At 40.0% G+C, this 22,288-nt stretch overlaps 1 protein-coding gene across 1 annotated transcript in view; it reads right to left on the bottom strand.

Moving 5' to 3' along the window:
- LOC137290736 (uncharacterized) overlaps positions 1-21,165 on the bottom strand; it is a 32,521-nt gene extending 11,356 nt beyond the window's left edge. Inside the window, exon 1 of the mRNA XM_067821852.1 lies at positions 20,927-21,165. Within this exon, the coding sequence (XP_067677953.1) occupies positions 20,927-21,150 (224 nt within the window). The 5' untranslated portion in view covers positions 21,151-21,165. The remainder of the gene's footprint in view (positions 1-20,926) is intronic.
- Positions 21,166-22,288: the final 1,123 nt, after the last annotated feature.

The raw sequence follows: 22,288 nt of genomic DNA, 5'->3' as shown, positions 1-22,288 counted from the left end.
ACAGACAGACCGGAAAAGGTGGCAGTTCTATACAGGGAAGAATCTTCAGAGCACTTCTGTAGAAAATCCTGCGCTTAACCTATTGACTGCTCACGCCAACGTGACTGGTCAGACTGGACAGTCTCTGGCGTCAAAACCCGTGAAGGCCCGGGGTAGAATAGGCCTTCAGCAACAAATGCTTGGCATGAAAGGCGACTCTGCTTGTCGTAAGAGGTGACTAACGGGATCGGGTGGTCGGGCTCTGTTCCCAATTGTGCAGCTCGATGCTCATGCTGTTGATCAATGAATTATCTGGTCCAGACTCGATTACTTACAGACCGGTGTCATATACGTAGCTGGACCATTGCTGAGTGCGGTGTAAAATTAAATTCACCCACTCACACATGCTCTGTCATCATGCTCTGTCGTTTCCTACGAAAATTTCATGTGTCAAGCGACTCGTGCTCAAAAGCTATTTAATCGGGTTCGCAGCATTCAAGGCCTCCACCAAGTTTGACTGTTTGACCAAACAGCGTATGACCTCTGGCTTGACTCATCAGTAATTATGGTCGATTCAGGCTCTAGTTTGACACTGACAAAAGCTGTCGTATTTGCCTTGACCTTGCGTGTATTTACGACGTGTGGTAGGGAGAATTCGCATACACACACTCCCCAAATCCTGTTTAAAAACGCAAAAATATATTTATTCATAAAATTCGTGTACCCCTGTGTTCTAAGTGTAGAAAAGATTCAATAGAGCAAGTCATATAAATCTAAATCCATAAATCGAACTTACTGTTATCTCTAACTTAACTGAAACTCAAGGGAAACTTGTTGGAGCATGGGTAACGGATACCGTGCGGAAACCCTTAGAAAGTGGGTGATTGTAAGTTTCCGCCATTGCGGAAACTCAGTGTAAAAGAACGGAAACTCACTGGATTCTTGGTGGAAACGTAAGTTCCAGTCCACTTTCCATCAGGTTTCCGCACTGCGGAAACCAAGTTATTTTTGCTGTGTTACGATGCAAATAGACTATGACTGCATAACAAGAACATGATCACCCGCGAGAGACAATGACTCGTGTAAACAACAATTCCTCAACATTTAATAGTACTGTAAATATATTCAGAACACGAGTATGACTGTAAGGCTAGACTGGAATGATTCATGACAACATATAAAGTCTCTAAGAGGTGTGGTCACCGTTCGACTGCTATAACCAATACGGTAATGAACCGACTCGGGAAGGGAGGACTGGCTTGTGATTATATGAAAATAATAATATTTTAGAACATTTTCTAATATCTAGAAAACATTGATTTTTTAAAGAAAAGAAACTGTCAAGTTTTGAAACTGTAGCTTATAAATATATGCCCACAGCCCATCAGGCCATACTACCCCTACCCCACCCCGTCTAGATTATGTTCTGAACAGCAAAAGAAACGCAACTCTGATAATTCTGTTTTGTTTTTTTTTAATTATTTGTTATCTGTTTTTATGTCAGGTTTTTAAACAGAGGACATAAACATTATCTGTTACTTTTATGAGATTTCATTTTGGGGAAAATTTGAGTTTCTATTGCTATAATGTAAAAGTGGTAGGTCCCAAAGTTGAAACTGATCAGTGCTACTATCGTACACCCGTGACGGTCACGTGATGCTGGCGCATTTCTCTGGTATGCAAACACTTAGTATTGTGGACAAAAGAATGGTGAATGCATGAATCGTGAGCATATGAGTAAACACTTCGGTGGGGTGAATTATGATCCTAGCATATATGTGTTTACTAAAGACCTATTGAACTGGTTCATATATCACCTTATCTGCTAATGTTTTTAAAGATATCACGGGTCGCCGTAACACGGAAGTAAGCATTCCGTTCTTTTGTCTCATCTGTTTATGGGATACACCTTAACATAACATACTAGCAAGCTTCTGTACGTCTGTCAAGTATTGTAATACACTGCACTCCAAATGTGAGCGTTCTTGAACACGTTTTGAGACACATTTACTTAGCAAAAAAAGTTGTCATTGATGTGGGTGACGCAGAGAATATGTTTAATTATTTTCATAAGATCATGATAAACGTCACTGCATCGTGGTATACAAGCACATGCATATATCATATCTATATCATATGATTACACATATATGATATACAAACTGAATAGGAATATGTATCATCATCGTCCTACGGGTAACCCTCTAAGGGAGTAGAACCTGTCTGGACATCCTGCGTGGAAGACTTACTAGTAACTCAATGTGCTGTAGGGTAGCCTAGTGGTTAAAGTGTTCGCCATAGACCTGGGTTCGAATCTCGGCTGGGGTTCTATGTGTGAAGCCCATTTCTGGTGTCCCCCATCGTGATATTGCTGGAATATTGTTAAAAGCGGCGTAAAACTAAACCCACATACTCACTCACTACTAGTTTCTCCTCAGATGTTTAAATGAATAGTACTGTAGTAATCCGGATGCTTGTTGACCAGGACGATCTCACTAATCCGTTGCCGTCCGGATTATATATGTTGTACTATTTAAATGAACCTACCTAGTAATATATCGCGTTATAAAATATAATCACGATGTCTTACGTTAAACATCCCAAAATGTAATGGAACCAATTCACATTAGAGATGTTTCAAAAAAATTGTAATAAATGCTATTAATAATAATTCATTTTTATTGTGCCTTCTCTCCATCTGTGTAGCTGCTCGCTGGACGCTGAGTATTATTACCCGATAACCCAAGCTGCCTTCGAGCCGTTAGGAGGTTAATAGTCACACGACATCCCACCGGGTACCCATTTCCTGTAGAGTTAACAGATGCCATTTTCAACAGACTGATTTGCCTAAGGTGAGACCACATGAATCACAAGTGTTTTGTTGTGGGACAGGACTGAATTCCCAGAAACTCTCAGGAGTCGCTGCTGGACACGGTCACCCATCCAAAGACTCTCCGCGCCCAACGTTGCTAACTGATTTGTGACGTGAGCTGTAAGCACAGGACCACACACCACCCAAAAGTAGTGTAATTTGTGCGTCAACGGATTCAACTGGGAATAGATTCATGAAGCATGACACGTTAAAATTTTCCCGAACTTCAGGCATTATCATGTTCATGACACAGAAGACTGGTAAATTAACAGACAGTTATGTTAGCAGAGGTTTGTGTTGACTGTATGCGTAAGCTTTATTTCAGTTACATCCCAGTCAGCTTATCACTTTGTTAGTGTATTGCCCCTTTGTACCGTAGTTCCGTTTTACCACAGTGGGAGAGGAAATATGCAAGGGCAGCGCTAGTTTCTGATAAGATTGTGGCTAGTTAGGTCTACGTGAGTCTCCTGTTTATATCTATGTGATCGACCTCGACTCAAATTGCAAACATTTCGAACAAAATTATTCTTGTGTTATCTGATTCACGAACCAGTTGAATAAGTTGACTTAGCTGGTGATTGAGATGGGTTTTTAGAACACCTTGTAAATGCAGTAAAGTACCCTTGTAATGAATACGTTTATAACGACTCGACAGGTGTAACGAACTGATAGATATACCGAATTCGCATATAACAAACTGAAGGATTAATGACTTGACAGATATAACGAAATGCCTCATATGACGAACTGACAGATGTAAAGAAATGACATATAACGATCTGACAGATAGAACGAACAGACAGATATAACGAACTGACTCATATAACGAACTGGCAGATATAACGAGCACGTATATAACGACCTGACAGATATAACGAAATGACAGACATAACGACCTGACAGACATAACGAAATGACTCATATATCGAATTGACGGATATAACGAACACTTTGAAACGAACTGATAGATATAACGAACTGACACATATACCGAAATGACAGGTATAACGAAACTGTAACTAAGTTATGTTACAGGATGTCAATTCAATTTGACAGCAAGATCCACACCGATACAGTTTCGAGAGATCAAATATTGTAATAATCAACAGATCAATCACACGCGACCTAGATTTATACCCTTGCATAGCAACCTGCTTGAGCATGTCTAGATGTTCACACTGCCAGCTCCGTGGAGTACCTCGCCGCATATATCAGTTTGCCAAGGGCTGACACACCCACCCATACATACCATACGCAGAGATACAATTCGGATTCTTTGTTCTCCTATCGCCGGGTCAAAAACATAGACTGCTGCACGTATGTTACCTTCCTGCTTCCAGGACCTCACGCGATTCCATTGAAAACTGACACATGATGATAAATAATAATGACAGTGTGTAAATGATGATAAGCAGTAACTGTCTCAGACAGGGATGTGGCATCGCCGTGGCTTATCTCTTGTTTGTTTGTTGTATAACGTCGCACTCTGCGATATTCCACCTGAAAATAATCGAAGACAAGACAATCCAGTGATCAACAGTATGAGCATATTCTACGCAACTGGAATGCAATGACATGCGTCAACCAAGCCAACGTGCATGAACGCCCAATCCCGCTTGAAAATTAATGAAGATTAAAAGTGTCGTATTTAATATCTCCCGATCGATATTGTTAACCTTAGCCACATTATACGCACATCTTCCAGAGGTGATTCAGAGCTCTCCACAGTGCACATACGCCATGGATGATAGACTTTGGAGCGTACACGGTTGGCATACATCTGTATGACATGCATGTCATACATATGTATACGTGCATGTCATACATCTGTATACACGCATACAGTATCTATACACGTGCATAACATAATCTACATTCATGCATACCATACATCTATATACACGTGTTACATATGTATACGTGTATGATATACAGATGCTCCGGAGTGCGACAGGCGGCACTGAGATAACATCTGGTTTGCTATAAGCAGTGTATCGCCTTTTCCTCAATTTAGGGAAATTCAAGCATCTATGTGTAATTATTACAGGTAGGACAGTAGGTTTGCGTGACAGCAAAGCATCATTGCTGCTGTACACGACTGAAATACATATCCAGATTTATGACCTCTTATCTGATGGTTTTTCAACAAACATTTGTCGTTTTGACATATATCCTCGGAGACAGTGACCTTTAGATAACAGATACGGAGACAGTGACCTTTAGATACCAGATACGGAGACAGTGACCTTTACATACCAGATACGGAGACAGTGACCTTCATTTCACTAGATACGGAAACAGTGACCTTGCGATCACCAGAAACGGAGACAGTGACCTTCACATCACTAGATACAGAGACCGTGACCTTCATTTCACCAGATACGGAGAGTGTCCTTCACATCACTAGATACGGAGACAGTGACCTTCATTTCACCAGATACGGAGAGTGTCCTTCACATCACTAGATACGGAGACAGTGACCTTCATTTCACCAGATACGGGGAGTGTTCTTCACATCACTAGACACGGAGACAGTGGCCTTCAAATCACCAGGGCTCTTATTCTCGAAACGTTCGTAGCCCTAAGAATTCGTAACTCAATGTGTTACGAATAGGCCTAAGAAGTTCGTAGGGATAAGGACGTTCGAGTGAGTGAGTGAGTGAGTTTAGTTTTACGCCGCGCTCAGCAATATTACAGCTATATGGCGGCGGTCTGTAAATAATCGAGTCTGGACCAGACAATCCAGTGATCAACAACATGAGCATCGATCTGCGCAATTGGGAACCGATGACATGCGTCAACCAAGTCAGCGAACCTGACCACCCGATCCCGTTAGTCGCCTCTTACGACAAGCTGAGTCGCCTTTTATGGCAAGCATGGGTTGCTGAAGGCCTATTCTACCCCGGGACCTTCACGGGTCTAGGGACGTTCGAGAATAGCTAGCCAGAAACGGAGACAGTGACCTTCACATGACCAAACATAGAGACATGTACACATTACATAGCCATCAAATACTCATGATGTAGGTCTTTAGCCGTTCAAGGTATAGTATATGTACTATAACCATATGTCTGTTTCATGTGTGTGTGTGTGTGTGTGTGTGTGTGTGTGTGTGTGTGTGTGTGTGTGTGTGTGTGTGTGTGTGTGTGTGTGTCGTATTCCATACTGTAAAGCAATGTAACATTAATACGTATTTACAAAAGGTTTAGGTGGGGTGCTTGGTTGTATCGCAGAAGGAAAATGTAACAATTTGTTACAGCTTCGGGTCAAACTAGATAAGCTTGTCAAATTCAGGCTAGTATTAACAAGTGCTATGTCTGCCTCTGAAAGTAGCGCTGTTGAATACTCAAGGTTATTGACGTGAATGAGATGGATATAGGCGTGACTGAAAACAGTTGTCAATAAAGACCGCTGGGTCCTCCTATGCACCTACTTCCTGGTTGACTACAGGCTTTTACAAGTGCGTGCCTATTCTGAGCTCTCTGTTGTGGTATTCTTATCGGCGCCAGCTTGGGTTGTACTGACCAAAGTGAGTGTTGAGGCCCGCCCTGCATTGTGCTTGTGACTGTCCATAGCTAGTGAATTGTTGCATGAAACAACCTCAGAGTCGCAAGAACTGCACACTCTAACACACCTATGCATATGGGTGTCGGGGTGTGAGTGTGGTGTGTGTTTCGAATTCGTGAGTGGGGCGGGTTTGATTTAAATACATAAGTGTCTATTCGTCGTTTACATCGAGGTATCCATTTCTCAAAAGATTATGCCCAATAATTAAAAACGCACCTCACCCTCGTCCGCAGCCAACTCCAATCCTCACCCTTACGCCAACAACCTCATGCTCTGTACATCATCAACCGAATCCTTACTTCAATGGGCAGTGGAGTAGCCTACTGATAAACCCCTTCGCTAGTCAAGTCTGTGTTCGATCCCATATGTGGGTGCAATGTGTGAAGGGGTTTTCTGGTGACCCCTGCTGTGATATTGCTGGAATATTGCTCTATGCGGCGTAAAACATCGCTCACTCACTCATCCCCATCCTCACTCTCACGCCCACAAACCCACCAAGCCCTCATCCACAACTTCATCTCAACCTCACCTAGCCTTAACCTCAATCTCACCCCCAGGTCCACTTTTATCTGACTCTGATTCACTCTGTCGAGCTCAGTCTTACTCTCATCTTCACGTCACCTTCGTCCCACCCTCATCCGTATTGAAAATAGCATATTGATCCCAAGTGAAGATCACATCTGGACCGAAGACAGGCTTCCTCTACATCACATTAGACAATAATCTAGGAGTTTCATATCCGACCATTGTTCTTCCCAAAACAAAACTTTATCTATCGATAGTCAGTACGACCCATGATCCTCCGGGTTGTCTTAGGCATCAACTGCTTATCAGTAGAGGCCATAGTAGATGCATGGTATCGCATCGTGTCCTCGTAGGTCGATGTTCATGGTAACACGGATGCATCTACTCCAGACTCGATGGTTACAGACCATATCCTGTCATATCATAACATATGACATATCATGTCATACCATGTCATATAATCATATGTCATACTATGTCATATCATGTCACTGTGGACGGACGGGTACTCAAGTTCATTTCTTAGTAATGAGTCCAGGTTCGAACCCATGCTGGTTGTGATAGCATTGGTTGTCATGCTACGTTACTTTGTGATGACTCTCATCGTAGCATTGGGCAGGACAGAAATCTATGGTCGGGGTCCGAATCCCAATTCGGTTCGATTTTGTTTGTTAGCATCATGCCGGCGGCTAGGGTTTTCGCCGAGGTAGTACAGGTCTGAAATCTGCATCACTTGGAGCTTTAATCCATCGGTAAGCTGACACACCGTTGTGAAAACGAGGTACTGCTTGAAGTGACGCAAATCAAACATCTCTGTTATACAATGAAGGATCACATGTCGTTCGGTCTGTGTGCCTTTTCTAGGGTTGTTGGATGACACCCAAAATGCAGTCGAAGTAAACTTAGTCTCAGTGTCTTTCGTTACACTCCACCACTGACTCAAACAAAACCTGATGGGAGGTCGCGACAGGGAGATTGACCAGAACACAGCTTACCAAATCGCGAAAGTGGACATTCGCACATACCTTTTGAACTTTTTATCTCGAAATGATTCATACCGGAACGATTCCGAATGCTATTTAGCGTACGCTCGCTCGGGTGATGCACACGGCATACATACAACCATGACAACGATGAGTAAACAGTCGCTGAAAATAGTGTTTTTGGCAATATTCAAGGATGTCATCTTGCGGAAATATTAGCTAATGGTAACCATGTCAACAGAAACGCCAAAGTGTATACACTGCAGGTCAAATAATTTTGTTATATGCGGATTTGTGTTTGTGGAGAGATGTGTGTCAGTGACCAGTCTAAGTAAACTTAGTCTCAGTGTATTTCGTAACACTCCACCACTGAGTCTAACAAAACCTAGTAGAAGGTCGCGTCAGGTAACCTTTGACATATAACTGTCCAATCAAACGCGAGACGGTTAAATAGATTTAACCAATCAAACAACGGCTACTATTTAGGGATCGGAGGGATTTTCCACTGCCATGAAATCTTGTGGACAGGTGTCACTGTGAATCGCTGTGCATGGATCTATGAACGATGCTCAGTGGCCTCCTATACTCGGTTTCGGTAGGTAAATTGGTAGTGAACTGGTTAGTGCAATATATGTATGTAAATGGTCTGTATGTAACCGACCTGTATGTACACGATCTGTATGTCAACGACCTGCATGTAAACGATCACTATGTAAAAGATCAGTATCTATATGACCTGTATGTAAACGACCAGTATCTATATGACCTGTATGTAAAAGATCAGTGTCTATATGACCTGTATGTAAACGATCAGTATCTATATGACCTGTATGTAAACGATCAGTGTCTAAATGACCTGTATGTAAACGATCAGTGTCTCTATGACCTGTATGTAAACGATCAGTATCTATATGACCTGTATGTAAACGATCAGTGTCTATATGACCTGTATGTAAACGATCAGTATCTATATGACCTGTATGTAAACGATCAGTGTCTAAATGACCTGTATGTAAACGATCAGTGTCTCTATGACCTGTATGTAAACGATCAGTATCTATATGACCTGTATGTAAACGATCAGTGTCTAAATGACCTGTATGTAAACGATCAGTGTCTCTATGACCTGTATGTAAACGATCAGTATCTATATGACCTGTATGTAAAAGATCAGTGTCTATATGACCTGTATGTAAACGATCAGTATCTATATGACCTGTATGTAAACGATCAGTGTCTAAATGACCTGTATGTAAACGATCAGTGTCTCTATGACCTGTATGTAAACGATCAGTATCTATATGACCTGTATGTAAACGATCAGTGTCTGTATGAGCTGTATGTAAACGATCAGTATCTATATGACCTGTATGTAAACGATCAGTGTCTAAATGACCTGTATGTAAACGATCAGTGTCTCTATGACCTGTATGTAAACGATCAGTATCTATATGACCTGTATGTAAACGATCAGTGTCTATATGACCTGTATGTAAACGATCAGTATCTATATGACCTGTATGTAAACGATCAGTATCCAAATAACCTGTATGTAAACGATCAGTGTCTCTATGACCTGTATGTAAACGATCAGTATCTATATGACCTGTATGTAAACGATCAGTGTCTATATGACCTGTATGTAAACGATCAGTGTCTCTATGACCTGTATGTAAACGATCAGTATCTAAATGTCCTGTATGTAAACGATCAGTATCTATATGACCTGTATGTAAACGATCAGTGTCTATATGACCTGTATGTAAACGATCAGTGTCTCTATGACCTGTATGTAAACGATCAGTGTCTATATGACCTGTATGTAAACGATCAGTGTCTCTATGACCTGTATGTAAACGATCAGTATCTAAATGACCTGTATGTAAACGATCAGTATCTAAATGTCCTGTATGTAAACGATCAGTATCTATATGACCTGTATGTAAACGATCAGTGTCTATATGACCTGTATGTAAACGATCAGTATCTATATCACCTGTATGTAAACGATCAGTATCTAAATGTCCTGTATGTAAACGATCAATATCTATATGACCTGTATGTAAACGATCAGTATCTATATGACATGTATGTAAACGACCAGTGTCTAAATGACCTGTATGTAAACGATCAGTGTCTATATGACCTGTATGTAAACGATCAGTATCTGTATGACCTGTATGTAAACGACCAGTATCTATATGACCTGTATGTAAACGATCAATATCTATATGACCTGTATGTAAACGATCAGTATCTATATGACATGTATGTAAACGACCAGTGTCTAAATGACCTGTATGTAAACGATCAGTGTCTATATGACCTGTATGTAAACGATCAGTATCTGTATGACCTGTATGTAAACGACCAGTATCTATATGACCTGTATGTAAACGATCAGTATCTATATGACCTGTATGTAAACGATCAGTGTCTATATGACCTGTATGTAAACGATCAGTGTCTCTATGACCTGTATGTAAACGATCAGTGTCTATATGACCTGTATGTAAACGATCAGTGTCTCTATGACCTGTATGTAAACGATCAGTATCTAAATGACCTGTATGTAAACGATCAGTATCTAAATGTCCTGTATGTAAACGATCAGTATCTATATGACCTGTATGTAAACGATCAGTGTCTATATGACCTGTATGTAAACGATCAGTATCTATATCACCTGTATGTAAACGATCAGTATCTAAATGTCCTGTATGTAAACGATCAATATCTATATGACCTGTATGTAAACGATCAGTATCTATATGACATGTATGTAAACGACCAGTGTCTAAATGACCTGTATGTAAACGATCAGTGTCTATATGACCTGTATGTAAACGATCAGTATCTGTATGACCTGTATGTAAACGACCAGTATCTATATGACCTGTATGTAAACGACCAGTATCTATATGACCTGTATGTAAAGGACCAGTATCTATATGACCTGTATGTAAACGATCAGTATCTATATGACCTGTATGTAAATGAGCAGTATCTAAATGACCTGTATGTAAGCGATCAGTGTCTATATGACCTGTATGTAAACGATCAGTATCTAAATGACCTGTATGTAAACGATCAGTGTCTATATGACCTGTATGTAAACGACCAGTATCCAAATAACCTGTATGTAAACGATCAGTGTCTATATGACCTGTATGTAAACGATCAGTATCTATATGACCTGTATGTAAACGATCAGTGTCTAAATGACCTGTATGTAAACGATCAGTATCTAAATGACCTGTATGTAAACGATCAGTGTCTATATGACCTGTATGTAAACGATCAGTATCCAAATAACCTGTATGTAAACGATCAGTGTCTCTATGACCTGTATGTAAACGATCAGTATCTATATGACCTGTATGTAAACGATCAGTGTCTATATGACCTGTATGTAAACGATCAGTATCTATATGACCTGTATGTAAACGATCAGTGTCTAAATGACCTGTATGTAAACGACCAGTATCTATATGACCTGTATATAAACGATCAGTGTCTATATGACCTGTATGTAAACGACCAGCATCTATATGACCTGTATGTAAACGATCAGTATCTACATGACCTGTATGTAAACTACCAGTATCTAAATGACCTGTATGTTAACGATCAGTATCTATATGACCTGTATGTAAACGATCAGTATCTATATCACCTGTATGTAAACGATCAGTATCTAAATGTCCTGTATGTAAACGATCAATATCTATATGACCTGTATGTAAACGATCAGTATCTATATGACCTGTATGTAAACGACCAGTGTCTAAATGACCTGTATGTAAACGATCAGTATCTGTATGACCTGTATGTAAACCACCAGTATCTATATGACCTGTATGTAAACGACCAGTATCTATATGACCTGTATGTAAACGATCAGTATCTATATGACCTGTATGTAAACGATCAGTATCTATATGACCTGTATGTTAACGATCAGTATCTATATGACCTGTATGTAAACGATCAGTATCTATATCACCTGTATGTAAACGATCAGTATCTAAATGTCCTGTATGTAAACGATCAATATCTATATGACCTGTATGTAAACGATCAGTATCTATATGACATGTATGTAAACGACCAGTGTCTAAATGACCTGTATGTAAACGATCAGTATCTATATGACCTGTATGTAAACGACCAGTATCTATATGACCTGTATGTAAACGACCAGTATCTATATGACCTGTACGTAAACGATCATTGTCTATATGACCTGTATGTAAACCACCAGTATCTATATGACCTGTATGTAAACGATCAGTATCTATATGACCTGTATGTAAATGAGCAGTATCTAAATGACCTGTATGTAAGCGATCAGTGTCTATATGACCTGTATGTAAACGATCAGTATCTAAATGACCTGTATGTAAACGATCAGTGTCTATATGACCTGTATGTAAACGACCAGTATCTAAATGACCTATATGTAAACGATCATTGTCTATATGACCTGTATGTAAACGATCAGTATCTATATGACCTGTATGTAAACGATCAGTATCTAAATGACCTGTGTGTAAACGATCAGTGTCTATATGACCTGTACGTAAACGATCATTGTCTATATGACCTGTATGTAAACGATCAGTATCTATATGACCTGTATGTAAACGATCAGTATCTATATGACCTGTATGTAAACGATCAGTATCTATATGACCTGTATGTAAACGATCAGTATCTATATGACCTGTATGTAAACGATCAGTATCTATATGGCCTGTATGTAAACGAGCTGTATGTAAACGATCTGTATGTAAACGACATGTACATAAACGATCTGTATATAACCGTGACCTGTATGTAAACAATCTGTAAGAAAACAGTCTGTATGTAACCGACGTGTGTGTACGGTGCACAACTTCAGGTCGCCGAGATACTTTTGTTACAGAGTATTTTCACTCTACACCCTTGCCACGCAGGTTTTAACATGGGAGATAAATCCACAACTACCTAGATATATGTAATTATATGTGAAGCTAAACGGCTTGGACTTTTCCTGTTTGAAACTAAATTTAATCAGACACGTCTGTGCACGCAGATTATGACTAATGTGCAACGCCCTCTGAAATATCCAGGGCATTATAGAAAAATGTAACGAAGTGCAACATGTAACCGTGAACTAACTGCAACGCGTAGCAACAGAGCAAACTGAACGCGAGGCAGTAAAGTACAACAGTCGGTCAAACATATGAAAGTAATAAGCAACAAGTATACTACCCATCAAAAATCATGTATATATGTATACATGGTTACAACGAAGATGAATTTCTCCACCATCTTGGGGGAAACAACCGTTGCAAACCGTATGCAGATTAATTGCACCAGGATGATTCATCAAAATGTGAAAAAGCATGTGCAAATATCGTGCATGTGAACAGCTGCGTTTTGGTGTAAAGTTTTGATAAGAATTTGCCATTTTTCACCGAGTTTAATCATTTGTTGAACGCATGAAAATAATCTTGTCAACGTTACGAATTTGTTCTACTATACATCAGTTCATGTGTAAACAGTACCTTTAAACAGTATGGAATATTTTACAAAATCTAGTTTAGAACAGTTAATTGAAGTATGCGGCTAAATTTACACTAGTGAGCCGAAACTTTTGAGGGGTAGTACAGTTGAACACAAGAGTCTAATGGTGAAGGAAACACTAGACACTTAGAGTAGATGAAACATATAATATTAGACTTCAATGGTAAATATAACGCATAACTGTAGACTCTAAACGTAAATGAAACACATGGCTGTAAACTCTAAAACAGTGACAGAAACAGTCAAAAAGGAAATGGTTTGCGTGTCTGGGGGAAACTATGTTGACCAAACTCATTTTCGTCCCATCCCTCTTTTGTTACTCATAAAAAGGTAGGGGAGCCTAAACTTTGAAGTCTGGTAGAAAGAAAACCCACTGAGGAACGTTACAATGATATTCTTGTATATGCAGCCTCATTTCACGTTATCACCACACGTAAACACAATGCATGGGAAGCACGTGCACAACGTGGGAGCCTCCTACACGTGCATGGGGTGCCATTATGAATCGTGATGTTTTTTCAGGCAGGTCGATAAATCACTGTAGACCATTTTTTCCAAATCTTTCTTGCATCTGTGCATGGTCAGGGTTTTCAGGGCCAAATGACACACTACTGTCTGGAAATTATAAACCTGATATCTTCATGTCATACGCCAGTCACCTATGACGGGGGATAACGGAACGAACAGCTTTGCTTTGAATGAAATCCATGTGGTGGTGCATTCTCAAAACATCCATTGTTATTGTATCAACATTGATTCAATCCCATATATATCTCAATTTCGACAATCGTACATTGAACGTACAGTTCCTTTACTTTCTTTGAAGAGTATATAAACATCTCATGCATATTATCACATATAACATCTCATGCACCACTTAACTGACAACGACATCAAGATCTATGTCGAGCCGTCGTCTGTACAAAAAAAGAGAAGTTGCATATCCATAAAAATGTTCTCATTCCTTTTTTCCTTTACTAATATGTACGTTAAAAACACATCTTCAGTTGACAAGAAAAGCGAACTGTCTTGGAGTAGAAAAAAAAGTGAAAATATCACAGAGGGGAACATTGTACCCAGATATCTGTCCTTGATGTCATAGGAAGGCGTTGTTGATTGTGTGTGCACGGCACTGCTTGTCTCATAGGCCATGTTATCATTACGTGATTTGTGTCGACGTGAGCGTATGAATTTAGATACCAACCTTTGCACAGCCACCGTAAATGCAAAGTACTCATGACTCGACAGATAAAGTTACAGTTGGATCAAGGATACCCATACTGTTTGGGAAAAGGTCAATAGTTATTTTCGTAAACGATATCGGGGAAACTGGGTAAAGGGTAATTATACTTTAGGGTAAACATGCAATTTAGTACCACAATTGCCCTTTCATAATGCAGTTGTATTTGCATTGTCTAAAACGATGAAATACGTTTTGTCTATCACAATCCATTCCCCAACATGTTCCAAGTACATCAAAGCCACAGTAATTTTGACGCTGCTACAGGCATTTAGTGTCTAACATTAGCACTGATTAAATTTAGTTTCAAACAGGAAAAGTCCAAGCCGTTTAGCTTCACATATAATTACATATATCTAGGTAGTTGTGGATTTATCTCCCATGTTAAAACCTGCGTGGCAAGGGTGTAGAGTGAAAATACTCTGTAACAAAAGTATCTCGGCGACCTGAAGTTATACACCGTACATACAGGTCGGTTACATACAGATCGTTTTCTTACAGATTGTTTACATACAGGTCGCGGTTACATACAGATTGTTTACATACAGGTCGGTTACATACAGGTCGGTTACATACAGGTCATATAAATACTGATCGTTTACATACAGGTCATATAGATACTGATCGTTTACATACAGGCCATATACATACTGATCGTTTACATACAGGTCATATAGATACTGATCGTTTACATACAGGTCATATAAATACTGATCGTTTACATACAGGTCATATAGATACTGGTCGTTTACATACAGGCCATATACATACTGATCGTTTACATACAGGTCATATAGACACTGATCGTTTACATACAGGTCATATAGATACTGATCGTTTACATACAGGTCATATAGACACTGATCGTTTACATACAGGTCATATAAATACTGATCGTTTACATGCAGGTCATATAGATACTGATCGTTTATATACTGGTAATTTAGATACTGATCGTTTACATACAGATTGTTTACATGCAGGTCGTTAACATACAGACCGTTTACATACAAGTCGTTTACATAGTGATTGTTTACATAAAGGTCGTTAACATACAGATCGTTTACATACAGGTCGTTAACATACAGACCGTTTACATAGAAGTCGTTTACATAGTGATCGTTTACATAAAGGTCGTTAACATGCAGATCGTTTACATAGATCGTATACATGCAGGTCGTTAACATACAGATCGTTTAGATACCTGTTTACAATTTAACGATCTTTTACATACTGATCGTTAACATACAGATCGTTTACGTACTGATCGTTTACATACATGTCGTTTACACACAGATCGTTTACATGCAGGTCGTTAACATACAGATCGTTTACATAGTGATCGTTTACATACAGGTCGTTAACATACAGATCGTTTACATACAGGTTGTTTACATACTGATCGTATACATGCAGGTCGTTAACATAATGATACCTGTTTATACCTGTTTACATTTTAACGATCGTTTACATACTGATCGTTAACATACAGATCGTTTACGTACTGATCGTTTACATACAGATCGTGTACATACAGGTCGGTTACATACAGATCATTTACATACATATATTACACTAACCAGTTCCCTACCAATTTACCTACCCAAAGCGAATATAGGAGGCCACTGAGCATCGTCCATAGATCCATGACAGTGATTCACAGTGACAAATGCACCTGTCCACAAGACTTCATGGCAGTGGGGTAACATCTATTTTCCAGTGATCAAATTTCATTTATGTTCAGCTATATTCGGACAGGACCAGCCTTTGTTTTAACATTTCACAACTTTTCATGTACCTTCCAGCGTTTCACTCCCAAAGGTCAGTTCTCACCTAAGACAGTCTTCATCTGTGACAGGCTCAGTGAATACACTAATTATCTGAGCCATGAGCCACTGGCTCAGTGTACATTGCTCCTGTCATACCGTTTGTATATGATGTATTTACGGTGTATGAATGTAAATGTTATTTATATACCTCTTATGCTGCAGCCTGCAGCCTGAGTGAATAAAGGTCAGTTCCGTTGCAGCTTGGATAGATGAATAACTAGCTAATGCTGTCATGTTTTTCATCTGGGCACAAAACATTATTATCAAGCGCAGCTTAATTAAGTCTTATGCAACCAACCATAAAATGTGTTATTTTGAGCGCTCTGCCTTTTTGGAGACCTGTCTTATGGGAAGATACCCTTTCAGCACGTTCCATTCACCAAAAGAAGAAAGAGCGTCAATTGTCTATTGCTCAGAAGTTATTCGATCAAGGTCACTGCATACACGGCGTCAGTGAAACATTTAAATCCGATTTGTGGTAGACATGTGGAGGACACTTTGTTTGTTTGATGGACATTATTTAATTTGACGTACCGGCGATTCGATAGAGTTGTGCATTGTTTCGCCAGACCAGCCCAAATCTTAACTGAGAAATTGCAGACGAGTTTTGTTAATTTGGAACCCACAGGTATTGTCAGTTAGCTCCCGTTCTTCAGCAGGATGGTGTTATTCCTGTGCCTTGATAACTAGGTTGCTGATGAAATAGAGTTCATTGGCTGATTCAGGGTCTGTGCGTGTGCGTGCGTGCGCGTGTGCGTATGTTCAGGGGATTCGACTAAAAATTGACTAAAAACCACATTGAAGATAGTGTTTTCCATGCGACCAGGAGAAACGCGGCAATCTACATGAATACATAAACTGGTCAAACTAACTCAGGGATATTGGTATTTTTATGACTGATATTTTATCAGTGTGTCAGTGAATAAATACATAATACATATCCCTAACTATTATTGTCCAGTATATTTGCAGCGTCCAATGCTTATATCCTGTTACAACAACACCTGTTCAACTGTGACAGTCTATATGTAGTGTAACATGCAGCCAGCACAAGCGCTGTAATCTGAAACGGGACAACCCATGCTAGGGCGTTGCCTCACCTGTTATCGAAGAGTGCAGTCCCAGATGTTATAAGTACATAAATAACATAGTTAAGCGCCCCCTGACATCTGTCCAGCGATCGAAATACCTGCCTGTCCGACAGCCCTGGACGAGTTGGGTTTTGTTTTTTTCAAAATGTCAAATTCTCAAATTTATCTGCTCGACGGCCGAATTAAGATTTAGGCATGTATATGAGAGATACTCATCATATTTCAAGTAAATAAATCAGTATTAATTCACATGTAAAAGTAAATGAGTTCCCATTGAATGATAGACTAGGTCCGTGTCAAACCTAAATTATTTAGGGAAGGAAAGTTTCGGCTGTTGTTCATGGACGATTATCATCATAAAATCAACATGGATTCCAATTATTTTGTCGTTTCGTGTTTATGTGTCAAAGGTTCATACCGATTAGGAAAACATTTTTCCATCGTGTTCACCAGGAGAACAGGAGAAGTTTCGTGCACGTGTTGAAATCCTATCAACGACAAAAAAATACCCTGCAAAAATGAGTGGAAAGTTTCTTTTGTCCCTCAGTGTATGATTTGCAAATTGTTGTCACGTGACAGCGGATCACTTGACTGGATGGTGCTGAAAGTGAATGAATGGGTATTGTTTACGCCGCTTTTAGAAACATTCAAGCAACACCACGGTCACCAGAAATGGGTTTCACACTTTGTTATCATCTCAGTAGTGGGGAAGCGAACCCGGGTCTTCGGCGTTAGGAGCGAACGCTTTAACCAGGCTACCCTAGACATAATGCATCAGTGTAGTGGGGTGCCGTTCTCGCAGACAGTATCAGGACGTCTTTGCGATAGAACAAACGGTGAGCAGTGGAATGACAAAGAACTCTGCTCTTACTTTTCATCAACAACAACACAACGACGACAATGACGATGATCAACCGAAACGACGACACTGATAACGACAACAGACACGACAATGATCGTAACAACAGCAGAAACCATAACGATGTTAACAACAAATGTTAATAATTTAACACTAGAAAAGCTCAACACGCTCCAGCTGTCGGGGACGTACACCTGGTTCGACGTTATAGAGAGGAATCTAGAAACTAGCATACTTACAGCTCTAAACCACAAAGTACATCAGGTACAGACGGTCGCATACAGGGTACCGAGGGTGTAAAGGCTCGCACAGAGGGTACGTCGGCCTAAAAACGGGTACATCAGGTACAAAAGGCTCGCACACATGGTATTTTGGAAACATGGACTCGCACACGTGGTACATCAGGTACACAAACCCGTCCACACGGTACGTCAGGTACACGGAGTACATCAGATACACAGAGTACCGCGGGTACACGGGACACATCGGGCACATCGGCACGAACAGGGTACATCAGGCACATGCGAGGTACATCAGGCACGCGTAACCGTACACCGGGTACACGTCACTTATATTAAATAATACTGAGTTTATTGTTGTGTTTCCGTTTCATCAACATATAACAATAACCGCATTTTGAGAGTATCGTCGAGTCAGAGTGTAAGGGTATTCTTTTCATTGTGTATGTCACTTGTGGGACGGAAGCAAACTAGGGTCCTACTCTCATCACATGATGTCATTCTTAAAATAATTCTTAAAGACGCAGATTCACAAGTGTTCTATTTCATGTTCATTTGTTTTAGTGATAGCTTGTCGGAAAGAGCTCGAAAGACATAATTATGCTTGTCGTAAGAGGCGACTAACGGGATCGGGTGGTCAGGCTCGGACTTGGTTGACACGTGACATCGGTTCCCAGTTGCACAGATCGATGTTTATGCTGTTGATCACTAGATTGTCAGGTCAAGACTCGATTGTTTACAGACCGCCGCCATATAGTTGGAACATTGCTGAGTACGGCGTAAAACTAAACTCACTCACACACTCTTCACGAATACCACATGTTCGTCCCGTCAGCACTGGGTATTTTTGCATGCTGATGAATCATGACAATGCTAGTGTTCTTGATGTATAAAGTAATCCGCTTACCCATCCATATTTGGATAACCGGAACGTTGGACAATGGACATAAACGTTTGATACTGCATCGATTGTGTAAGACTTATGACAAGCAGTATCGGGTAAGGTCATGCACCATGTTGCAATATATTAGGCTAGATCGGGTAGGTATATTACTCGATGACACTGTCGGGTTCACGTGACCTTGTGTGATATGTCCCATTAACACACGTCAGTTTACTGTCAAGTCAGACATAGTGAGTGTGTGAGTGAGTGAGTGAGTGAGTTTGGGTTTTTTACGCTGCTTTGAATTGTACACAACGGGATTCAGAAGAAATTAACTCGCACGCGTTGTTCCCATACCGAAAACCGAACTCGGGCATTCGGCGAGACAGGAAAACGATTTAACCACATAGCTACCCCATCGCCCCTTAATGAAGTGAAAAAGATCATATTGATTACACCTGCCATATGTACGACAATATACACAACAATAACATCTCTATGTCACGTAAACATCGAAACTCTGTAAGTTTCAAGTTGGGAAAAGAGTTTACTTGGACTGATGTCGAGAAAAAGCAGTAATGTTATTAAGTGATGAAGATTTAAAACGGTTACCACTTCGGTAAAAACACTGAGTATAAGTACGATGGTGACAAAGAAAGAGACGGCGACTCTTGGATTCGAACCTTTGACCACTGCATACTGGCAACCCAGCTACGCATTGTTCCCACTAACGAAATATTGTTTTTAGCTTTCTCTCTAAAATACACGTAAGAAAAACGGATGTAAATATGCTCCACACAGTATGGGGTCGTATCAATAATTGACGAGTAATATGGTAACACAACGATATGTTTGAGTGCAATTCATTATGTCGTTCAAGTATGTCAGCATGCAGTACACACTATATATATATTGACTGAGTAAAGTGTTCAATGTTGTTCTATATATACTTATACCAGCTAATGATACAGATTCACCCACACAAAACCTCTGAACTGAATAATACGTGTTAGCTGTGCAGAGCAATCAATAAACTTAATAGTAAGAACTGTTGTTTATAGGTGTATTTGACAAGTCGTTTAAAAACTCTAAACACTCAGGGTCGTAGCTAGCATTTAAAAACGGGCTTAATTACACATGATTGATATTAAATAGGGTTGAGCAAACCCTTAGTGCTTTCTGAATATAAAAGCTTTCGAACCTACCGGGCTTACACCAAACAATTGGCTTGCTACATGCCTGACACTGTAACGCGACAAGGGGTTGAAGTGTTTACGGGAATACCTACCTCGAATCACTTCCTGGTTTGACGAGATAAGCCGTCACCCGCTTCAAGGACTGGCAGGTGTCGATTTTAATCAGATCTCCTTGGCTAAAGGTTCCTGCATCGTTGAGACTGTATATTCCTTCTGTAACCCGCACAAGAGTCGGTATTTCAGGAACAATGTCACTCAGTTTGCAGGTTTCGGGAGACCAGAGTCTGTCGTCATCGTATTTATTCGAGGCTGCCATCTCGGCGTCTGTGCATAGTTAAACGTGTGTAGGTATTTCGTAATAGCGCTGTATATAGGCAAGATCGCTTGCCGCTGAAAAGGCGATTTGAATACAAGGTGGAGCCACAACGTAATCGACCAATCAAACTGTGTGTAGATGTTTACACCCCAACGCCAGTGTATAATGTTGATTGATGTTAGGTAACTGAATTTAGCCTTCGTTACGCATATAAACACAATGTAATACTATTTATTATATTTCCGTGAGCGAAATTCCAAATGTTGGAGACCGTTTAGACCGTGTACGAAATGCGCATTATATGTTTGAAAAGCGCCCGTGAAATCCTTACATCATCATCACCTATTTAACAGACTTTAATCACATAGTTGGTTAATATTAGTTTATATTTGAAATGCATGTACATATTAACACTTCTCTGCGATGTTTTCATATGTGAGTGAGACAGTACGTGAATTTGAACAGCAGTGAAGAATGATATAAACAAATGTAACAAACGCTCCATTTAATAAGTCTCTAAATGGTATATTTTATTCAATTAGCATTGTCTATTTACGTTTTGAATAGTTTTGCGGTTATAATATATGGGTGAAATAAAAGCACCTAATACTGGTGACAGTTAGGGTGTGGCATCTGGCACCAGAGTCTCATTGCGAGGTTTACGTAACAATAATGCTAATGCCTGCATTCAATCGCTCATTCATCCATCTATCCCCCCACCCCCAACAAACCCCTCTCTCTCACACACAAACACACACACACACACACACACACACACACACACACACACACACACACACACTCGCTCACCCACTCACTCACTCGCGTCTGTGTACAGTTGGACATTGTTATTCTGAAAAGTAGAATTTCTATCGTTTTAGCAACATTATGGCAACAAATTTCGACAAGATTTTAATCAGTCATCAATGTGCAGTAATGCGCTGCGCTTCGTCAAGAGCCCAGTCAAACAGATCACGTGCGTGAATACTAAAAATAACCTGTGTATGACTATGATAATGTTTGTAAGGGAAGTTGATAACAGTCTCCAAATAAATAAAGGTAGTGCACAGACATACAGCGAACACAAAACAACTCAATGCCTTGTAAGATATTAAACGAAAAATAGTCCGGTATTTAT

Source organism: Haliotis asinina, chromosome 7, assembly GCF_037392515.1.
Source record: "Haliotis asinina isolate JCU_RB_2024 chromosome 7, JCU_Hal_asi_v2, whole genome shotgun sequence".
Taxonomy (NCBI): domain Eukaryota; kingdom Metazoa; phylum Mollusca; class Gastropoda; order Lepetellida; family Haliotidae; genus Haliotis; species Haliotis asinina.
Note: the sequence above shows the minus strand (reverse complement) of the source record. Positions and strands in the feature narration are given on the sequence as shown.